The sequence below is a fragment of the Schistocerca piceifrons genome, chromosome 7 (genome assembly GCF_021461385.2).
Source record: "Schistocerca piceifrons isolate TAMUIC-IGC-003096 chromosome 7, iqSchPice1.1, whole genome shotgun sequence".
NCBI classification, from domain to species: Eukaryota; Metazoa; Arthropoda; class Insecta; order Orthoptera; family Acrididae; genus Schistocerca; species Schistocerca piceifrons.
The window spans coordinates 102,475,169-102,493,229 of NC_060144.1; the positions used below are offsets into that span (position 1 = coordinate 102,475,169).

The window sequence follows — 18,061 nt, forward strand, 5'->3', positions numbered from 1 at the left end:
TGGCCATAATTTAGCTCTTTCTCAGTAGATGACTGCTTAATCTCGCTTCCCGGGTTCGATTCCCGGCGGGGTCAGGGATTTTCTCTGCCTCGTGATGACTGGGTGTTGTGTGATGTGCTTAGGTTAGTTAGGTTTAAGTAGTTCTAAGTTCTAGGGGACTCATGACCACAGATGTTAAGTCCCATAGTGCTTAGAGCCGTTTGAAGCCATTTTTTGATTGCTTAATATAGAAAGCTTAATTCTGGTTGTAAAAAGACAATAAATCAGCCACACAACTACCTAGATGCCCCCACACACAATATGTACATGGTCTAGTCACATTACTGTGACCACTGCCTACTGTCGACAGCAACATGTAGTAACCACTAACAGAAGCAGGTGGCAGCACTAATAGTGGAAGGTATGTAAAGTGTGTCAGTACAATGTGGAAAACATTTCAGTCTTTGTAGTAATGTAGAAATGGGACAATTCCTGTGATGTCCAAAACGGCATGATCGCTGGCTTTCAAGCCAAGGGTGGAAGCATTTCTGAAACAGCAACGTTTGTAAACTGTTCTCACTGCTGTGGCTAAAGCGTAGCATGTACGACAACATGGCACTATCGAAAACCAACACTGAGGCAGGAACTGTGGTGCACCCACAGGCCACAAATGACAAAGTGAACAACAGCTGTGCAGACGTGTATGGGTGAATAGATGTCGAGCAACTGACTGTTGAGCAACTGATAGCTCAGCTGTACTAAGGCACTACCAACAGTGTCTCCTCAACAACTGTTCAGTGAACACTGCTGCTCAGGAGCCTCCGCAGCAGGTGCCTGGTTTACGTGCGCATGGTGACTACTGTTCATTGGTGACAAAGACTGGAATTTTCATGCTAATACCACAACTGGACGTCCGTAGAGCGGTGACAAGTAGTATTTTCGTCTGAATCACCTTTTACGCTCCTCAAGACAGATGGTCACTGGCACGTATGGCGTGAAACGTCTGAAAGCAAAAGCCTTGCAACAAATGCCACAAGGGTCCAGGCCAGAAGAGGGAGCATTATGCTCTGGGGAATGTTTTCATGGTGTTCCCGGGGTGATACCATTACTCTGGAAAGCACAAGGGTTCAACAGAGGTATGCATCTATCCTTTGGGACCATGTTCACCCCTACATGCAGTTTGCATTTCCTTGCCAGAATGGCATCTACCAGCAGGCAAATGCAACGTGCCACACAGCTCACAGCGTATGTGCACGGTTTGATGAGCAGAACTGGCAGAATGAATAATGATTTACTAATAGATCAAGTTTTAAAACTGTAGTAATACAAAAAAATTACTTATGGTAAAAAAAACAAAAGCCTTTGTGCCAATAGCTAATTTTCTATACAGTTTTGTGTTCAGTTTCTCTGTAACTTTGACAATTACACCAAATATAGTGTGAAATTTTTACAGAACAGATATTAGCCTGCTTAATGTTTTCAAAGGCAGGATAAAGCTACAAGCAGGATTCCAGGATGGGAACTATAAACAAAAAAATGAAAGACAATATTTCGCTGGTCAGTAACTGATTTGTGACACGTACAAACACATACAACAGCAGGAAAATCTGAGCAAACATTCGTAAACAGTCAGTGTCACCACAGCTGCGGGTGGGTGCATCTGAGCATTTCTACCTAAATCAGAAAAAATGCGACAGTTCAAAAGCTAGTAGTTTGTCCACAGTGTTGCAAGTGTTCATGTGCCACACAGTGATGGGCTACACTGATTGGCTGTCTTTCGTCATATGTATTTAATATACCACCTCGGTTTGGCAAGGAATACAGACTGTTTAAATGTCTAACAAATGGAATAATTGTATCCAAGAAATCCAATTTCAACCTGAGTTACAAAGATCCATTGAGTTTTCACTGATAGGATAGGTTCTCATGAAATTGCAGATGCATCTGTTTGCAGAAATAATGGCAGAATGATCTTCAGGAGAGTGTTGAGAAACTGTGTGACATCACAGGATGTATCACAGACAGAAGCCCAATTTGCTACTGAAATCCTGGTTTGCACTCTCTGCCACTTACACCTCCTCAATGCCACTGCAACATTCCTTGTTAAGAAATCTTTTCTGAGGGTGTAACATTACACAGCAGTGGAAAGTGGACAAAACAGTTCAGACAAGAAGAGATAGAAGCTTAACTGTAGAGGGAGATCAGTAAGCATATTCAAATGGAAGTAAATTGCAGTACACGTGCATAGATGAAGAGGCTTGCACAGATCATTTGCGGCAGATTTTACACTACAAGCTTCAGAATGTGCACCAAATAAAGCCCCAAGGTAGGCTACAATGCTGTGACTTTTCCTTCATTTTTTGGCAAGTGTGGAAATATTTGATATGTGGCAGTGGAGTATTCTTTGGGTGGATGAAGCACATTTTACTACTTCAAGCCAGTCTTCAGACTAAAGGCCACAACATACAGTTATATTCTTAAAAGTAAAGATTAACAGAATAAAAACACAACAAGAAGTGTGGATCATAGTTCTGCTAACTTAGTAAGAGTGTTAATATCATCAGATGACAATGAAGTCTTAGTGTGTTCCGAGTACGTAGGGTTGTCCCTTTGCTTATTTCAGCCATCGCATTTATGTTTATGTTTCGCAGGCCAGGTATGGCCCCTGCCTCACCTAGGAGGTTATTTGCAAACAGAAGAGATGAGGTACTCTATACGGCATCCAGTGGCACGTGTCTCACCACTACATGTCATGCAAAGCGCAGCACACAGCACTGCTAATTTATGTCTTCAAAGCAGTATGCTCACACGATACCACGCACGTATCCTTTCACAAGTGTGTACATAAGTCAGTGCTCTGCCCAAAGAGAGCCAGTTACGTCCCTAGCTCTGAGCAACTGACAGCCGTCTCAAGTCTCCGCTACGGACACCGCACGCTGCTGCCACTTAGCTGCCTGCCGAGGTGCCGTGCAGCCCTCATCCTGTACCATGTCCGAAGCTGTACTTCCAACAGCTGCTCCGAGAGCACCACTTCACACTATTTGTTGTGATTGCCCATGTGCTCATCACCTCTTAGGTCTGCGTAGTAACCAGCAGACTGCTTATGAGACTCAGGGGCCGTGTCATCACAGCACCTGCTGCTCATCAGAAGACTGCCTATGAGTTACCAGCATCATGGGACTGTGTCATCATTCATCTTCTCTGCTCTCAATACATTACTGTTCTCAAGTTTCATAGCCATTATTCTCAGCAGTTATATTTAGCTTAGTTCTTGTAATAAATAGTTGTTACTGCAAAGTGTACATCTCACTTCAGTCAACCTTGCTACTGAAGAAGAGGACAGAACATTTGGTGACTAGGTAACAGGTTTGGCATTTGGTTCTTCAAGTCTTTTCTCATGGATGATGCATCTTAGTTTGCTTGCTGAAGCAAGATTTGTTTTCAAGTTTGTTTGTGTGGTTTTTCAACCTAGTGGAGTTTTGACTGATAGTTAGTTTGTTAGGCCAGCACACGCTTCTCGTGTTGCTGTAGTCTACAGACAGTGGCGTCCATCACATTTCAACTTCCTGTAACAGGAAAAGTTTCTCAGTCTATGCACATTTGTGCACCAAGTTTCACAGTAATTGATGTCTCTTCAGCAGAGTTCTGTGTTGTGCATGTGTTGTCCGAGTGTGAATTCTCTCAGCTGAAGCTGCTGGTCTGAGTTGTTTTCAGTACTTGACGGTTCAAGTTTCATTTGCTGGCAGGCATATTTTTGCATGAAGTTTGGGTGTCCCTTTCAAGTATCATGTCTGTACCATAGTCAGAGCTGTGTTTGTCTCAAGCTGTTCATTTACAGGAGCAGCAAGTTCAGAAACTGGTGCAAGACTTAACTCAGCTTGCTCACATTTTCGCTTTTACAGCTGCCTCTTGGCACACAGCTCCCACATTTGCATGAACTTTTCATGTGTTTGACATTCAGAAAGAGGTTGGTTGGTTGGTTTGGGGGAAGAGACCAAACAGCGAGGTCATCAGTCTCATCGGATTAGGGAAGGACGGAGAAGGAAGTCGGCCGTGCCCTTTCAAAGGAACCATCCCGGCATTTGCCTGGAGTGATTTAGGGAAATCACGGAAAACCTAAATCAGGATGGCCGGACGCGGGATTGAACCGTCGTCCTCCCGAATGCGAGTCCAGTGTGCTAGCCACTGCGCCACCTCGCTCAGTCAGAAAGAGGACTGGAACATGTACGATCAACAGCTGCACTTTATGGCTTACGGTACACGAGGTATGCAACACAACACACACTTTCTTGCACATGGGGTTGTAGAAATGTTTCGTTTGTGTTGTCAGATTTTTCCAGGCTCATGTCCTGTGACATGGATCATGACTTGTTAGTGAAACATTTGGTCTACGTTTTTTTTGTGACAAGCGCCTCCAGCTAAGCAGTGAGCATGCCACGGCCTCAATTAATGTTGGTCAGTTGTCACCACAGTGCTCTAGTGAGCTTCTTCGAGGAAAGTATCTGGACTCAGCATCCACAAGTTTTCGTTTGAAGCAGCCCTTGTGTTTCGGTTCACAGGGTTCTACAGCGGCAGCCCCGCCACCCTTGGCCCAACCCTTGCCTGTGACTAACACCACAGAACGCCGATTCTCTCGTCATTGGTGTCAGTCCTGTCAGCACTGACCCTGTTTCACCCTGCCACTCTTGGTCCAACCCTGGCCTGTGATGCCATCAGACACTGCTTCTCTTATGGTCGGTGTCAGTCCTGTCGGTGCCAGTGCTGTTACAGTTGGCCATCCTCTTGCTGTCAATCCTGTCAGCACCGATGTTAACTGTCTTATCAGTGAGTTCCTCTCCAGCACTGCCATGATTGGTTCTCTTACCACCACAACTGACTGCTTCCGTTGCTGCTGCTGGCTGTCCTGCCAGTCTCACTGTTCCTGCCAACACTGTAGATCCTGTCATGTGTTCTTCTGGGCCATGGGTTATGCCTTCATGGAAGTTTTGCCACAAGCACTGCCGATGCCTGACCGGTGCAGCCATTGGATGCTGAAACCATTTGCCATTCCCCTACAAGGGCCACCACATTTATGCGTATGTTTTGCAGGCCTGGAATCACATAGGAGGTTATTTGCACACAAAAGAGGCACATACTGTGTACAGTCAAGCCATCATCAGTAGCCACAATGTCAGAGGGGTGCAAGTCTCACCACTATTTTGTGGCATGCAAGTCGCAGTGCACAGCACTGCAATTACAGGCACTAATTTTGTCACATGTTCACGTGACACCACGCATGTATTCTTCTGCAGATGTGTACTTAAGTCGGCACTCTGCCCTGGAGAGCTAATTATGCTTGCAGCTCCAAGTAACCAACAGCCGCTTCACATTTCCACTATGTACACAGCCTGCTGCTGCCACTTTGCTGCACACCAAGGTGCCGTGCTGCCCTCATCCTGAGCCACGTCCAACACTTCACTTCCACCAGCTGCTCCTAGGACACCGCTTTGAAGTATTTGTTGTGACTGCCCACACACACATCACCTTACAGGACTGCTTCATTACCAGTAGACTGCTTACGAGCTCACAGCCTCATAGGACCATGTCGTCATAGCACCTACCGTGCATCAAGAGACTGCCTCCGAATTGACAGCCTTGTAAGACTGTGTCATTATCAATCGTCCCTGCTTTTCAATACATTGCTGTTCTCAAATTTCATTATCATTATTCTCAGAGTCTATATTTAGCTTAATTCTTGTAATAAACAGTTATTGCAAAACATATGTCTCACTTCAGCAAGTCTTATTCCTACAGAAAAGTATATGTGACTATTCAAACCCATGCACAAGTCAGCATATTACAGCACACTATAACAGTATTTGCTCCATTAAAACTTGGTTCAACACTTTTTCCCTTGAAAACTTCACGGCTATCAACGTCTACAGAATGTTATCTGTAAGAAGCTGAAACAAAAAGCAACTAAATGTGATGATACCAATTTCTGGGGCAAAGTGATAACAAAAATTTGTTGGTTATTTGTTCCTATAAATCAAATTTCCAGCTTTTCAGTTTTGTTTTCACACTTTATTCACCCCCCCCCCCCTCTCTCTCTCTCTCTCTCTCTCTCTCTCTCTCTCTCTCTCTCTCTCTCTCTCTCTCTCTTTCTCCCCCCTCCCCAACACACACACACACACACACACACACACACACACACACACACACACACAAACTAACACACGAGAAATTAAAATATCATTAAAACAAACATCATGTATGTGGTTTTGCACATTTTATTTCAGTTGGTCTGCATACCAGCTGTACTGTGTAACAACTTCGAAATTAGAAACTTTAGAAACTGTTTCACTGTTATTTTCAAATCTGTCATCTTGACATGCTCTTTCTTGAGAGTCAGTTAATTCTGTACACTGAAAGCAAAAAGAGAAAGATATTCTTTAGACAGTCAGCAGCTACCATCATAATAAAAGCTATGCAGTCCTTATCATAAAGCCTGCTACAATGCAAAGAAAAGAAAAAGAAAATTGTACCAGTTGATAGATAGAATCAAACAATGTAAATGATAGATTTAAATGAGATATCAAGTTACACACAAAAGGAGAGACAACGAAAGAGTTTATGATATAGATAATTACTAAGTTCACAACCTAAATTTGAACATACTTCTGTGAAATTATTAGTTAAAAGAAGTAGGGAGATTAAATAGCAGTACGAGCACAGCACAGTACAGTGCTATGACCCAGCATCAGTATCATTATCTTGCCTTAAGTGGCCAAAGATGGCTGACCAGCACACCTGGTTCACATTCACTGATGACATAATTATCTGGACTGAGGGTGAGGTCATCCCATCCACATTGCCCAGAACGTCAGCACCTTCTCCCCCATTCCCTTCACCTGGCCCCTCAACCCAACATGCTGCCTTCCTCAATGTTGACCCCCACCTCATCAGTACATCTGTCCATGTCAAACCTACCAACCACCAGCAATACCTGCAGCTTGAGAGCTGCCATCCATTCCATAGAGTCTATTTGTTTTGCTTTCTTTTGTTTTAGAGTGCAAAAGCAATGAGAATCGTATGTACCCATGTCAAAAGTGCAGAAAACACAGAAAAAAGTTAAAAATGACTACCAGTACACGTTAAGCCCAATTGACGGAAGGAAAGACTGCTAAAAACAGGCACTTGGAGAAACGTCCATAAAATGTGCCACAGAGAAACGGAAGTCTTGAACTAAAGATTAAATTACCTGTGCCATATTGCTACAATGGATAAAAAGTAAAACAAGGTCGACAGCCTGCGTGTCATTCACTAAAACGGTCCATAACTCAGACGGCTAACACAAATGAGAACATAAGTGGTTAAAAAATGGCATTCTGTCAGAAAATGGTGAAACCCAAAGGTTGACAGCAATAAACACAGAGTGGTGGGGGAGCACCACTTAACAAACGGTGATGGCTAAACGGACAGTGCCCAATACGCAGCTTAACTAAAATGATCTTCCCACAGTAGAGGTGGTGGTCATCCGAGCCGCTACGAGAGGCTTAATTCCCCAGAGCTTGTTCCCATGAAGGGAGGCCAGTGATGATGTAAAAGTGACACCACCTGTCGACAGATGACAACAGAGAGAACATCGAATGGAATGGAAGAACTAGTGGGCCGAGGTACAAGGACCGCAGTTGGCAGCAGCATCAGCAGCCTCATTTCCCGTCAGACCGACATGACTAGGAACCCACATAAACATCACAGTGGCTCCATCAAGAGTGTGCAAGTGACAGCTTTCCTGGGCCCATTGCACCAAGAGATGGACAGTGTACAGCCCAAACAGGCACTGAGAGAGCCGGAGCAGATGATGCAATTGAAAAGCCTGTGTCTCCGGATGTACTGCGTAGTCTGATACAGGGTAAAGAGCTCTGGTGTAAACACTGAGCAGTGTTCCAGAAGCCGAAATCAAAAATTGTCAGTGCCAATGTCGAAAAACTTACAGCAATAGATCAACGTTGGAGTAGTATCCTTAGGAAGTGAATGACAGCCAATACGAACATGGGCCACCGCACGAAACCAAGACGGTGAAGGTGGCATGAAACGTGACGTTAAACTGACAGAGCAAGAGCCAAAAGTGAACTCCAGGAGATAAAACAGAAGAGGGATGCGCCCCATACACGTGATCAAAGGAGTCATCGAAGGAGGAGGCATAGGGTGGGTGGCTACGAATCGCAGACAAATGGCGTGCATATCTGCTGAGGAGAAAATCATTGTGGTATGACAGTGGTAACTGGTAGAATGGCAGCTTCTGCATACAGACTCTCGACCGGGTTTTTATAAAAGGCACCAGTGGCCAAACAGATCCCACAATGGTGGATTTTATTGAGATTGAATAAGACAGATGGATGTGCAAATGCATAAACTAAACGCCCACAGTCTAGATTCAAACGAACAAGGGACCCGTACAAATTGAGGAGGGTGGTCCAATCCACTCCCCAGGAACTACCACTGAGGAAACGTAGGACACTGAGGGACCACATACAGTGTGCGACCAGGTAAGACATACGGGAGGACCAAGAAAGTTTCCATGTGACCCAGGAATTATGTAGCTTCAACAAACGGAAGAGCAACAGGCCCAAGAAGGAAAGACAGTGGAAGAAACAAATTGTGCTCCCAGAAATTCATACAAACAGTTTTGTCAGTGGAAAAGCAAAAGCCATTGTCGATGCTTCGTGAGTAAAGAATATCAAGACATCGCTGAAGATGCCGCTCAAGGAGACAAGTCCGTGGAGAAGTGCAATAGATCACAAAATGTCAATGAAAAGGGAGCCGGAGAGGCCCGATGGGAGACAGGCCTTAATAGGGTTAATGGTGAGAGCAAACAAGGTGAGGCTCATGATGGAACCCAGAGGCACATCGATTTTCTGGATAAAGATGTCCTACAAGGTAGAACCCACATCACCGAAGGTCACCTGGGAGGAATAAAGCTTCCAGTCGGGCTTAGAAAGCAACCATTTTGGTGTGCATGTAGGTGCGGTAGGAGTCAGCAAATGAATAGCACATGGGAAATGGTAACCCTAGTATGTGTCAGAGAGAATGGACCACTTGAGATGATGGGCAAGCTGGGCAGTGCAGAAGGAGAGGTCCAAATGGGAATAGTCTGAGTCTGAAAGGAATGTGGGTGTTCCCGTGTTAAGACAAATGAGGTTAAGTTGATTGAGAAGAACAGCCAAGAGGGCACTTCTCGGACACACTCTTGAAGAACAAGGGGATGATGCACATTAAAACAGCAGAAAGGGTTGAGGGAGCTGCCCAATAAGCTGGAGGATCTCTGCCCTAGTGACACCGAATGATGGAGGGATGTAAATGGTACAAAGGGAAAAGGTCAAGTGAGGAAGGAAAATGCAGACTGCAACAACTTGAAGCCAGATAGCCAGGCACTGACTCCATGGGGCCTGAGGGGGCCCAAGGCCCCTCAAAAATTCATGGGGGGGGGGGGGGGGGGGGCAGCGCCCACAATCATTTAAGAAAATTATTAGTTTTATTATGCTTTGAAAAATCACAAAATTATGTTGGAATTTTTTATTTTCCTTGTTTGATGATAGTTACCTTTTAAAAGACATTCAGTAATGAGTTAAAACATATAATTATTATGGTAGTAAGCAAGTTAACTGAAAAAGAGTGGTGTCAAACATGATAGTGTTACAGTGCTGCGGGGAACTCTCAGAATTTGTCCCAGTACACGAACCTTCGGGTCAAGTCTGGCACTGGCGGGCCAGTGCAGCGGTTGCAGCGACATCAAAAGGACTGCAGCAGAAGCACCTGGAACTCTCTGCCTTGCGTCACCTCGACGATTCAAGACATTACAATGCCGCGGCTATATAAAACCCACCCTGCTGTCGCAGTCATTCAGTGTGGATAGTTTCATTCAGCGCATGCTGCAGACATGTTTAGTATTCCGACTTTAGTGTCTAGTGGACTATTTTATACGGCTATATTTTATTCATTTACTTTAGTCTCTTAGTGCATTGTGAATTAAGTTTGCAAAGGATAAATTTGTTACCAAAAAGGCACGCTTGGAAGTTGATGATACTTTAAGTTAACCTCCAACAATTATTGTGTCGTCAATTGCTTCGTCGTCTTCACGCGAGAACCACTCACAGCCAAAACCTGGACAATCCAGTAAGGGAAGATCATTTCAGAAGTCTTGGTTGATCAAATATACATGGCTAGAATATGAAGCATCTACCAAAAAAGTTTTTTTGCAAAACCTGCAAAGAGGTAGATGCTAAAAATCTATTACAAGTTCCTAAAAAGGGTGATGCACTTACTTCCGTAGGGTTTTCTAACTGGAAAAAGGCTTTGGAAAAGTTCCATCTTCCTGAAAATATGTTTACGCATGAAGAAGGTGTTCTGAAACTAAATTCTATCACTAACTGAAGTGTGGCCTCCCAACTGAATGAACAGTTAGATAATGATATGAAGAAAGGCTGTGTAGCTCTTGAGACAATTTTTACTAACATGCAATTTCTATGCCGACAAGAACTAGCAATTAGAGGGTATAAAGATGTAACCTCAATTTTTTTTTTCAATTGTTTGAACTCTGAAAGAATGACATACCTGAGTTTAAAGACTGGTTAGGCCGTTCGGGGTATAAGTGGATGTCCCACGATACTCAAAACGAGATCATTGATCTACTAGGAAAGTCTGTGTTGAGAAAGGTATTGGCCTCAGTCAATAAGACTGAACATTTTTCTATTATGGTTGATGAAACAAGTGATTCTTTGATTCACGAACAAGTGTCATTTTGTATTCGTACTGTTGATGATTCCTTAATCATCAATGAAGACTTTATTGGCTTATACAAGACTCCTAACACTGAATCACATATTCTGTTTAGTATTTTGTCAATGGATAACTTAAGTGGACAGTGTTATGATGGTGCATCAAATATGAGAGTTAAGTTCAAAGGACTAAAAAAGCTAGTTTTGGATATACAACCAAAAGCACGTTATGTGCACTGCACTGCTCACAATTTAGACTTGGAAGTTGCAGACAGTCTCCACCATCTCATGTCTATGAGGGATATTATGGCTTTAGCGAAGACTTCATAAACACCGTAAGGGAATCCAACAAAATGATGGGACTTTTCAGAAGCATATGCTATGAGAGTGTCAAAGACCAAGCTGGTCTACGATCCCTTTGCCCGACTTGATGGACTATGCGAGCTTCTGGTATCTTGAGAATACTGAAAAACTTTGAGGAACTTCTAGAGTTTCTTGAAACATTTTCTGCAGAGGACAAAACAGAGGCAGGTTACAAATGTGCAGGCTACCTTGAGACAATGTTACAATTCAAGACTTATTTCTTTTTACATCTTTATTGCCATGCAATGAACTCAGTATGAACTCAGTAAAGGATGTCAAAGAAAAAATTCAATGCCCTCATCCAAGTGTTGCTGACCTGGAAAAAATATATGAGGGCTCGATTTGTGTATTGAATGGAAGGTGTGATAGTTTTGAACACTTCTGGGAATTGTGTTTAAAGAAAAACCATCACCAGTTGATCACACTTTCAAAACCCAAAAGGAATACTACAAAGCTGTTTACATTGAAGTTTGTTAAATAGCACAATCTTGCATTACTGAGCAGTTTGCTTCAACTGGACTCTCACAGGTCATTGCAGTTGAGCAAGAGTGCTTGCTTCTAGTAAACAGAGGTGAAACAATTTTGGAAAAATCAACTGAGTTTTTCAAAAATGACCTAGACATTGAGAGACCACACTTACACTTGAATATGTTAGCCAAAATTGCTAATAAAAAAACAACTAGTCTTAAAAAACATGTGTGATATAAGAAAGTACATTACACAAGAGCCTGCAGTTGGAGAAATGTTATGTGAAGTAGTGAAGTGCATTACGCTTCTCCAAGTAGTTCCAATCACAACAGCAACAGCAGAACAGTCATTTAGCGCCCTTAGATGCCTGAAGTTATCTCTGATCAACAATGGGACAGAAGCGATTGAACAACTCGACTGTCCTTCATGCCCTAATGGCACTTAGAGCAATATTAAAAATCTTTATAAAATAAAAATAGAGAATTAAATACATAGCACTCCGTTTTCAGGCCACAAGTGGCTTATCGGGACAATCCAACCGCCATGTCATCCTTAGCTGAGGATGCGGATAGGAGGGGCGTGTGGTCAGCACACTGCTCTTCCAGTTGTTATGACGGTTTTCTTTGACTGGAGCCGCTACTATTCGTTCGAGTAGCTCCTCAATTGGCATCACGAGGCTGAGTGCATCCCGTAAAATTGCAACAGTGCATGACGGCCTGGATGGTCACCCATCCAAGTGCCGGCCACTCCCAACAGCGCTTAACTTTGGTGATCTGATGGGAACCAGTGTATCCACTGTGACAAGGCCATTGCCCAAATTAAATACATACATAATGTTAAATTTTCAGTTTTGAAATATTAGTACTAGTTCATTACTGCATTACTATAATACTGTATTAGTAATTTTCAAATACTTGAATATTTTTAGTGTGTAAGACCCAATTAAAACCCGCTATTTACATACTTTTTGACTGAAAGTATTAGGCATATTATACTAACTTTATTAACCGTATTAAAGCATTAACTTTGAGATATTGTTTTTATTTTATGAACCCTGAGCCTTATTCAAAGTAAGCTTAAATTAGCTACTTCATTTATTAATCAAAGTGCTATTACTGTGCGACAGCAATATATTATGTTTTATTCTTTTAATGATAGTTTAGGATTTATTTAAATATAATTTTTTTCAGAGCTATATATTCACTACCCTGTAATAGTCTATAAGCATGTTTATTATTGTAAATTAAATTAGTTCTTTTACGAAAATACCATGCGTGTTTATGTTTTGTTTCTTTTTTTCAAAGCCAAAAAATGTGTCAGACTTGTCGAGTTTCCCGGAGTGTCGAGTTATCGAGAGTTCAGTTTTCGGGGTTCTAATGTTGATCATATGACTCTAAAATGCTTTAAAAAACTTTAAAATTCACTATTTTTCCATCTAAAATTTATAACATTTCCCAGGCAAGTCCTCCAGTATGGCGCCCCCCCCCCCCCCCCCCCAATATTTTTTGTCAGTCGGCACCCCCGGCGGGAGATGGATTGACTATGAACGTCATTCTAGATGAGCAGCATTAGCCCCAACGAGATGGAATGCTGTCTTCTGAGGGAAGGTCAAAGCGGACTGGGAAGAAATGTGAGAGGTCAAAGCGCACTGGGAAGAAATGTGAGAGGTCAAAGCACATGTGAGGATGCAATTTTGTTTCCTGGAGGCACAGAACAAGCAGATGCTGTGATTTCAAGAGTAGTCGCAAATCCTCTTTCTCGATCAAAGGCCATGAACATTCCATTAAAGGAGAGTTATACTGAGGAAAGGGGAGGGGACGACAAAACAAAGGTGTGGTACCTTGGCGGCTGCCGAGTACAAGCCTTCGAAGACTCACCAGACAGGGTGCAGAGGCTGGAGGATCCTGCTCCTTGAGATCTACAGAGGTGTCAACATTCTCTTCCTGTCAGTTTGCAGAGCCCAGGGCAGAAAAACAGTTGGCGGTGCACACCGGTGACACGGAGGGTGGCCGGGTGAGGGTATCACATGGCGACACCATCGAAGAGGAACTCATATGGCCTAGTCACCTGCGGCCATCACTTCAGTAGTTCAAGCAGTCCCTCTCCAAATATCCTGCGGGTCTCATTGAGGACTTCACAGATCAAAATTAGCCTCCCAAACCTTGTACAGAAGCAGACCTTCTGTGCCTTGTCTATCTGGTCACATACCACCTTCCTCATACACACCATCCAACCACAAAGGAGCATTCACCTCATGACTCAGCACCACCCAGGACTGAAGCAAGTGAATCTCATTTTCCACAAAGGTTTCAAGTACCTCTCGTTGTGCCCTGAAATGAGGAATATCCTATCCATTTTCCTTCCCATGGCTCCCACAGCGATAATCCGCCACCCACCGAACCTAAGCAATATTCTTGTTAGTCCCTCCTCTACACTTGCTCACAGCATCTTGCCTCATGGCTCACATCCCTGGAATATACCTAGATGCAAGAGCTGTCCCATATAATCCTACCACCACCACCACCACCACCACCACCACCAACAACAACAACAACAAAAACAACAACTACTACAACTCTACTCCCATCACAGGCATCTCATACCCCATCAAAGGCAGGGCTACCTGTGAAAGCAACTGTGTGATCTACTAATTAAGCTGCAACCAGTGAGCCTCCTTCTATGTGTGTATGACAACCAACAAACTGTCTGCATAAATGGCCACCATCACACTGTGGCTAAAAGACAGCTGGACTACTCAGTTGGTGAACATGCTGCCCAAAACAATGTGCTTCACTTCAATGACTGCTTCAGAGCCTGCACCATCTGCGCCCTTCCTACCAACACCAGTTTTTTCTGAATCGTTCAGATGGGAACTCTCCCTACTTTCCCATAATCCCCCTGGCTTCAACCTTTACTAGTCCCTGTCCTTCACTTAAGTATCCCCTTCCCTGCTCCCACTGTAGCATCACACAGCCTTCTATTCTGCCAACATACCCACAGTCTTTTTCCCTTCTCTACTTCTCTCTTTTTCTGCATCCCTTTCCACCCCCCCCCCCCCAACCCCCAATCCAAACATCATGACTTCACCTAGTAGCCTTACCTTGTCCCTCACCATGTCGCTGCATGCTCCCACAAGCAGCAAAACACTTTACCCCACACATCGCTACACACCTTCCCTCCCTGCCCATTCCTTACTCCTAACACCCATGCAAGACTGCTGCTCCCGCCAGGAACAGTTGCTGTCCACAGTCCGATGTGTGTGTGAGGGTTCTGCTTGTGTGAATGTGTGTGTGTTTTCTACTTTAGAAGAAGATGTTTTTAGTCTAAAGCTCTTATGTAAAGCAGTCTTTTCAACGTGCCTGTCTGTGTCTCAACATCTCATTTATATAGTGAGCAGCAATCTGTAGCACTGTGATCACAATTGTCCATTAAGTCAGATTGCTGAAAATTTAGTTTTTAGATTTGTAAGCCTTCAAGGATCAATTGTACTCAAATGTGAAGGATTACAGATAAATTACCTTGACGGATGGCAGAACGATACATCTGCTTTTAAGAAAGGTGGTGTTGGGGGGGGGGGGGGGGGGGGGAGAGGGAGAGAGAGAGAGAGAGAGAGAGAGAGGAGAGAGAGAGAGAGAGAGAGAGAGAGAGAGAGAGAGAGAGAGAGCGAGCGCTGCGAAATATCTGATATTCAGTATACACATTATAAGACACTGCTTGGATGCTAGAGACAATGTAAGACACTGTTAACAATCAGTAAACTTCTTGTTTATACCTTAACATCAACAATAGCAGAACTGTTTGTATTTGCTACGTATGTTTTTGGATATTTATTTCTTCTTGACTATAGATGGCATTAGCATCCAGGCAGTCACATACACTGTGTCTGGCAGTTGGCACCTGTCATGATGAGAACATTGTTACTGTAAATACCAAACTCAAATTTACCTTGTGAATTAGGTTCTGGTAGATTCTCCCTGGGAACGAGATGCATTACTGTCGTCTTGCCAAACGGCAGACCTAGAGCTCCAAGTGTCACGTTACTGTGCAGGAACCGTCCCTGGTATATTAGTCTAAGAATTTCTGCCTTGGCCACTGCTTCTTCTGCCCAATCTGTAAAATAAACCATAAATAAACACAGTGTTCTCATAATTTAAATACACCAATACTTTCTGTGCAATGTGACATTCCACAGCCCTTTTCCGGAATTAATTATAATATTAAAGTGAAACATTCAATATCATCAATCTTATAACTTCATAATAACACTTGTACAGAATGGAAAAGATACGGACACATTCCATTCATTTCACTAAAAAAGTTTTAGTAAGAGTTTATATCATCACCGTCACCAACTTTTCCTTCCACTTGGACAAATGTCATAGAGTAGTTCTCTGTCAGTCACGTAATGTAAAGAAACGGTGAAGACACGAGTAAAGTTTTCTATTTTACCAAATACCTGATTTTTGTAATCAGCATAAAATTAGGTTTTACAATGGGTCAACAGTTGTTATTTTTACAATTGTAGCTTTAAACACAACTTAGATTTTTTGTAAACAGATTCAGAAAGAAGTCTGATTCAGTCCAGCAGTTTTTCCTTGTTTCCTGCCAATATCTTTGCACCTATAGTGACATATTAGGACTGATATCTTGCTATATATTGTTGCTCCTTACACTGTTAACAACTCTGGCACAAAGTGTACGTGAAATCTTCATTAATACTAGGAAACTCTTATTTGTTTTCACAGCAGAACAGCTTTGTAAATACTTTAGATAAACCACTATTGCAACTCAATATTATTTCACGTATGTATGTGTTACAAACAATTACCTGTCAGTAAATTCTGATTTAGTTTTCAGCCACCAGTTCCAGTATCAAAATGCTGTGGAAAGTGGGCTGCTCAGAAAGACGTCAAATTTAGACAGCATAAAATAAGGAGGAGAACCAATAGATGGCGTTAAAGTGTCAGAACATGCACACCAACAAATTCATGGCACAAAAGCGTTCAACAGTTTGCGTCAACGAGATTTAACATGACTGTCTCCATAAAGGATAGCGAGCTGCTGGTAAACCTCTTTTACAAAAACAATGGCTGTGCGCCAGTGGCCCTGCACAAATTCCGGACACTCAATGATATGAAAAAAAGAACTGGTGTGATGTCTGCTAAGGGTTTGGAGTAAATTACTACAATATTCAAAAAGAAAGGTTCTTTTGAACTGCAACGTGGCAAAGGGAAGAAAGCAGTCGATCCGACATCTGTCGAAGGTGTAGCCACAGTATTGCAGGAAGGTTAAAGCAGTGGTGTGCAAACATGGAGCGCACAGGAATTTGTCCAAATGTTGGACACGTCTGTGAGCACAGCGCATAAAATCCTACGAAACATCACCCATGTTCAGCAGTTGTTTCCCGCTGACATGCCAGCAGGACAAAACGTTCACTCTGGAATTTCTTGCTTGCATAGAAGTGGACAATGAATGGCCATGGAACATTTTGTTGACAGAGTTAACCCATTTCCAGCTAAAAGGCCATATCAATACGCAGAATTGCAGAATATAGGCAACGGAAAATCCACATGCATATATACCAGTACCACTTCATTCTGCAAAGATGACTCTGTGGTTCCGGCTTAGACTCTGTTTATTGTAGGGCCGTATTTTCTCAAGGAGATGAGTCCTGCGGGTCATGTTACCTGTAGCATCTCTGGTAAACCCTATGATAGTCTTTTGGACACCAACGTCACTCCAACCCTTCAATGGTGTAGGTGTGCGGATAAGATCATTTTCATGTAAGATGCTCCGCGCATTGTACAGTCAGGGGAAGTGACTGCTGCAAGGGGCATTGCCGAAATATTAGAATTATTAGCCGTCGTTTCCCTACAGCCTGGCCATACATATCACCTGATCTTAATCCGTTTGACTTCTGGCTGTGGGGTTATTTGAAAGATGTTCTGCTCAGTGCTCCAATTACGAACGTAGCTGAACTAAAAGGCACGCATTACACAACGCTTTCTGAACGTGGCAAATCCCCCCCCCCCCCCCCCCCAAAGATACCCCGATCTGTTGTGACACATGCTTTTTTCCGATTTGTGGACAGCGTATTAAACACGTCTTGCCCAGTCTCATGACACTTATAAATCGTGGTCATTTTGTTTTTTATGCGATTTTTGACCTCAGGAAAATTAAAAACTAATTTGCCATCGGATGTGGTGCGACCTTGCTGTGGTGGATGGGCTTTGACTAACAGTGCCACAACTATTGACTGCCGAACTTGTGCAGTCGTGCATATTGAACAGAACGAATGGTGCACTGTGTAACTCTACCCACAGCCGTCATATTGCGATTCATCTATCATTTATAGCAGATCCCCTTACGGTTACGACGGTTAAAACTCCATCTACTGATAAAAATTTCCGCTACTTTTGTTCCATGACGTTTCCCACTGCGCCAATAATATGTTGTTCAAGTCTGGCATATTTCTAAGCAGTGGTTCTCTT

The 18,061-nt window shown here is 43.1% G+C and overlaps 1 protein-coding gene across 2 annotated transcripts in view; it reads right to left on the bottom strand.

Annotated features, from left to right (window-relative positions):
* LOC124805204 (ubiquitin-like protein 3) overlaps positions 1 to 18,061 on the bottom strand; it is a 450,145-nt gene that overhangs the window by 26,031 nt on the left and 406,053 nt on the right. The window contains exons 3-4 of one of the 2 annotated variants that reach the window (XM_047265701.1): positions 15,516 to 15,680; positions 6,252 to 6,383 (exon numbers count right to left, since the gene is read on the bottom strand). In XM_047265701.1, the coding sequence (XP_047121657.1) occupies positions 6,367 to 6,383; positions 15,516 to 15,680 (182 nt within the window). In that variant the 3' untranslated portion in view covers positions 6,252 to 6,366. Of the gene's footprint in view, positions 1 to 6,251; positions 6,384 to 15,515; positions 15,681 to 18,061 lie in introns of those variants that run through there. The other variant, XM_047265700.1, reaches the window with a different exon arrangement.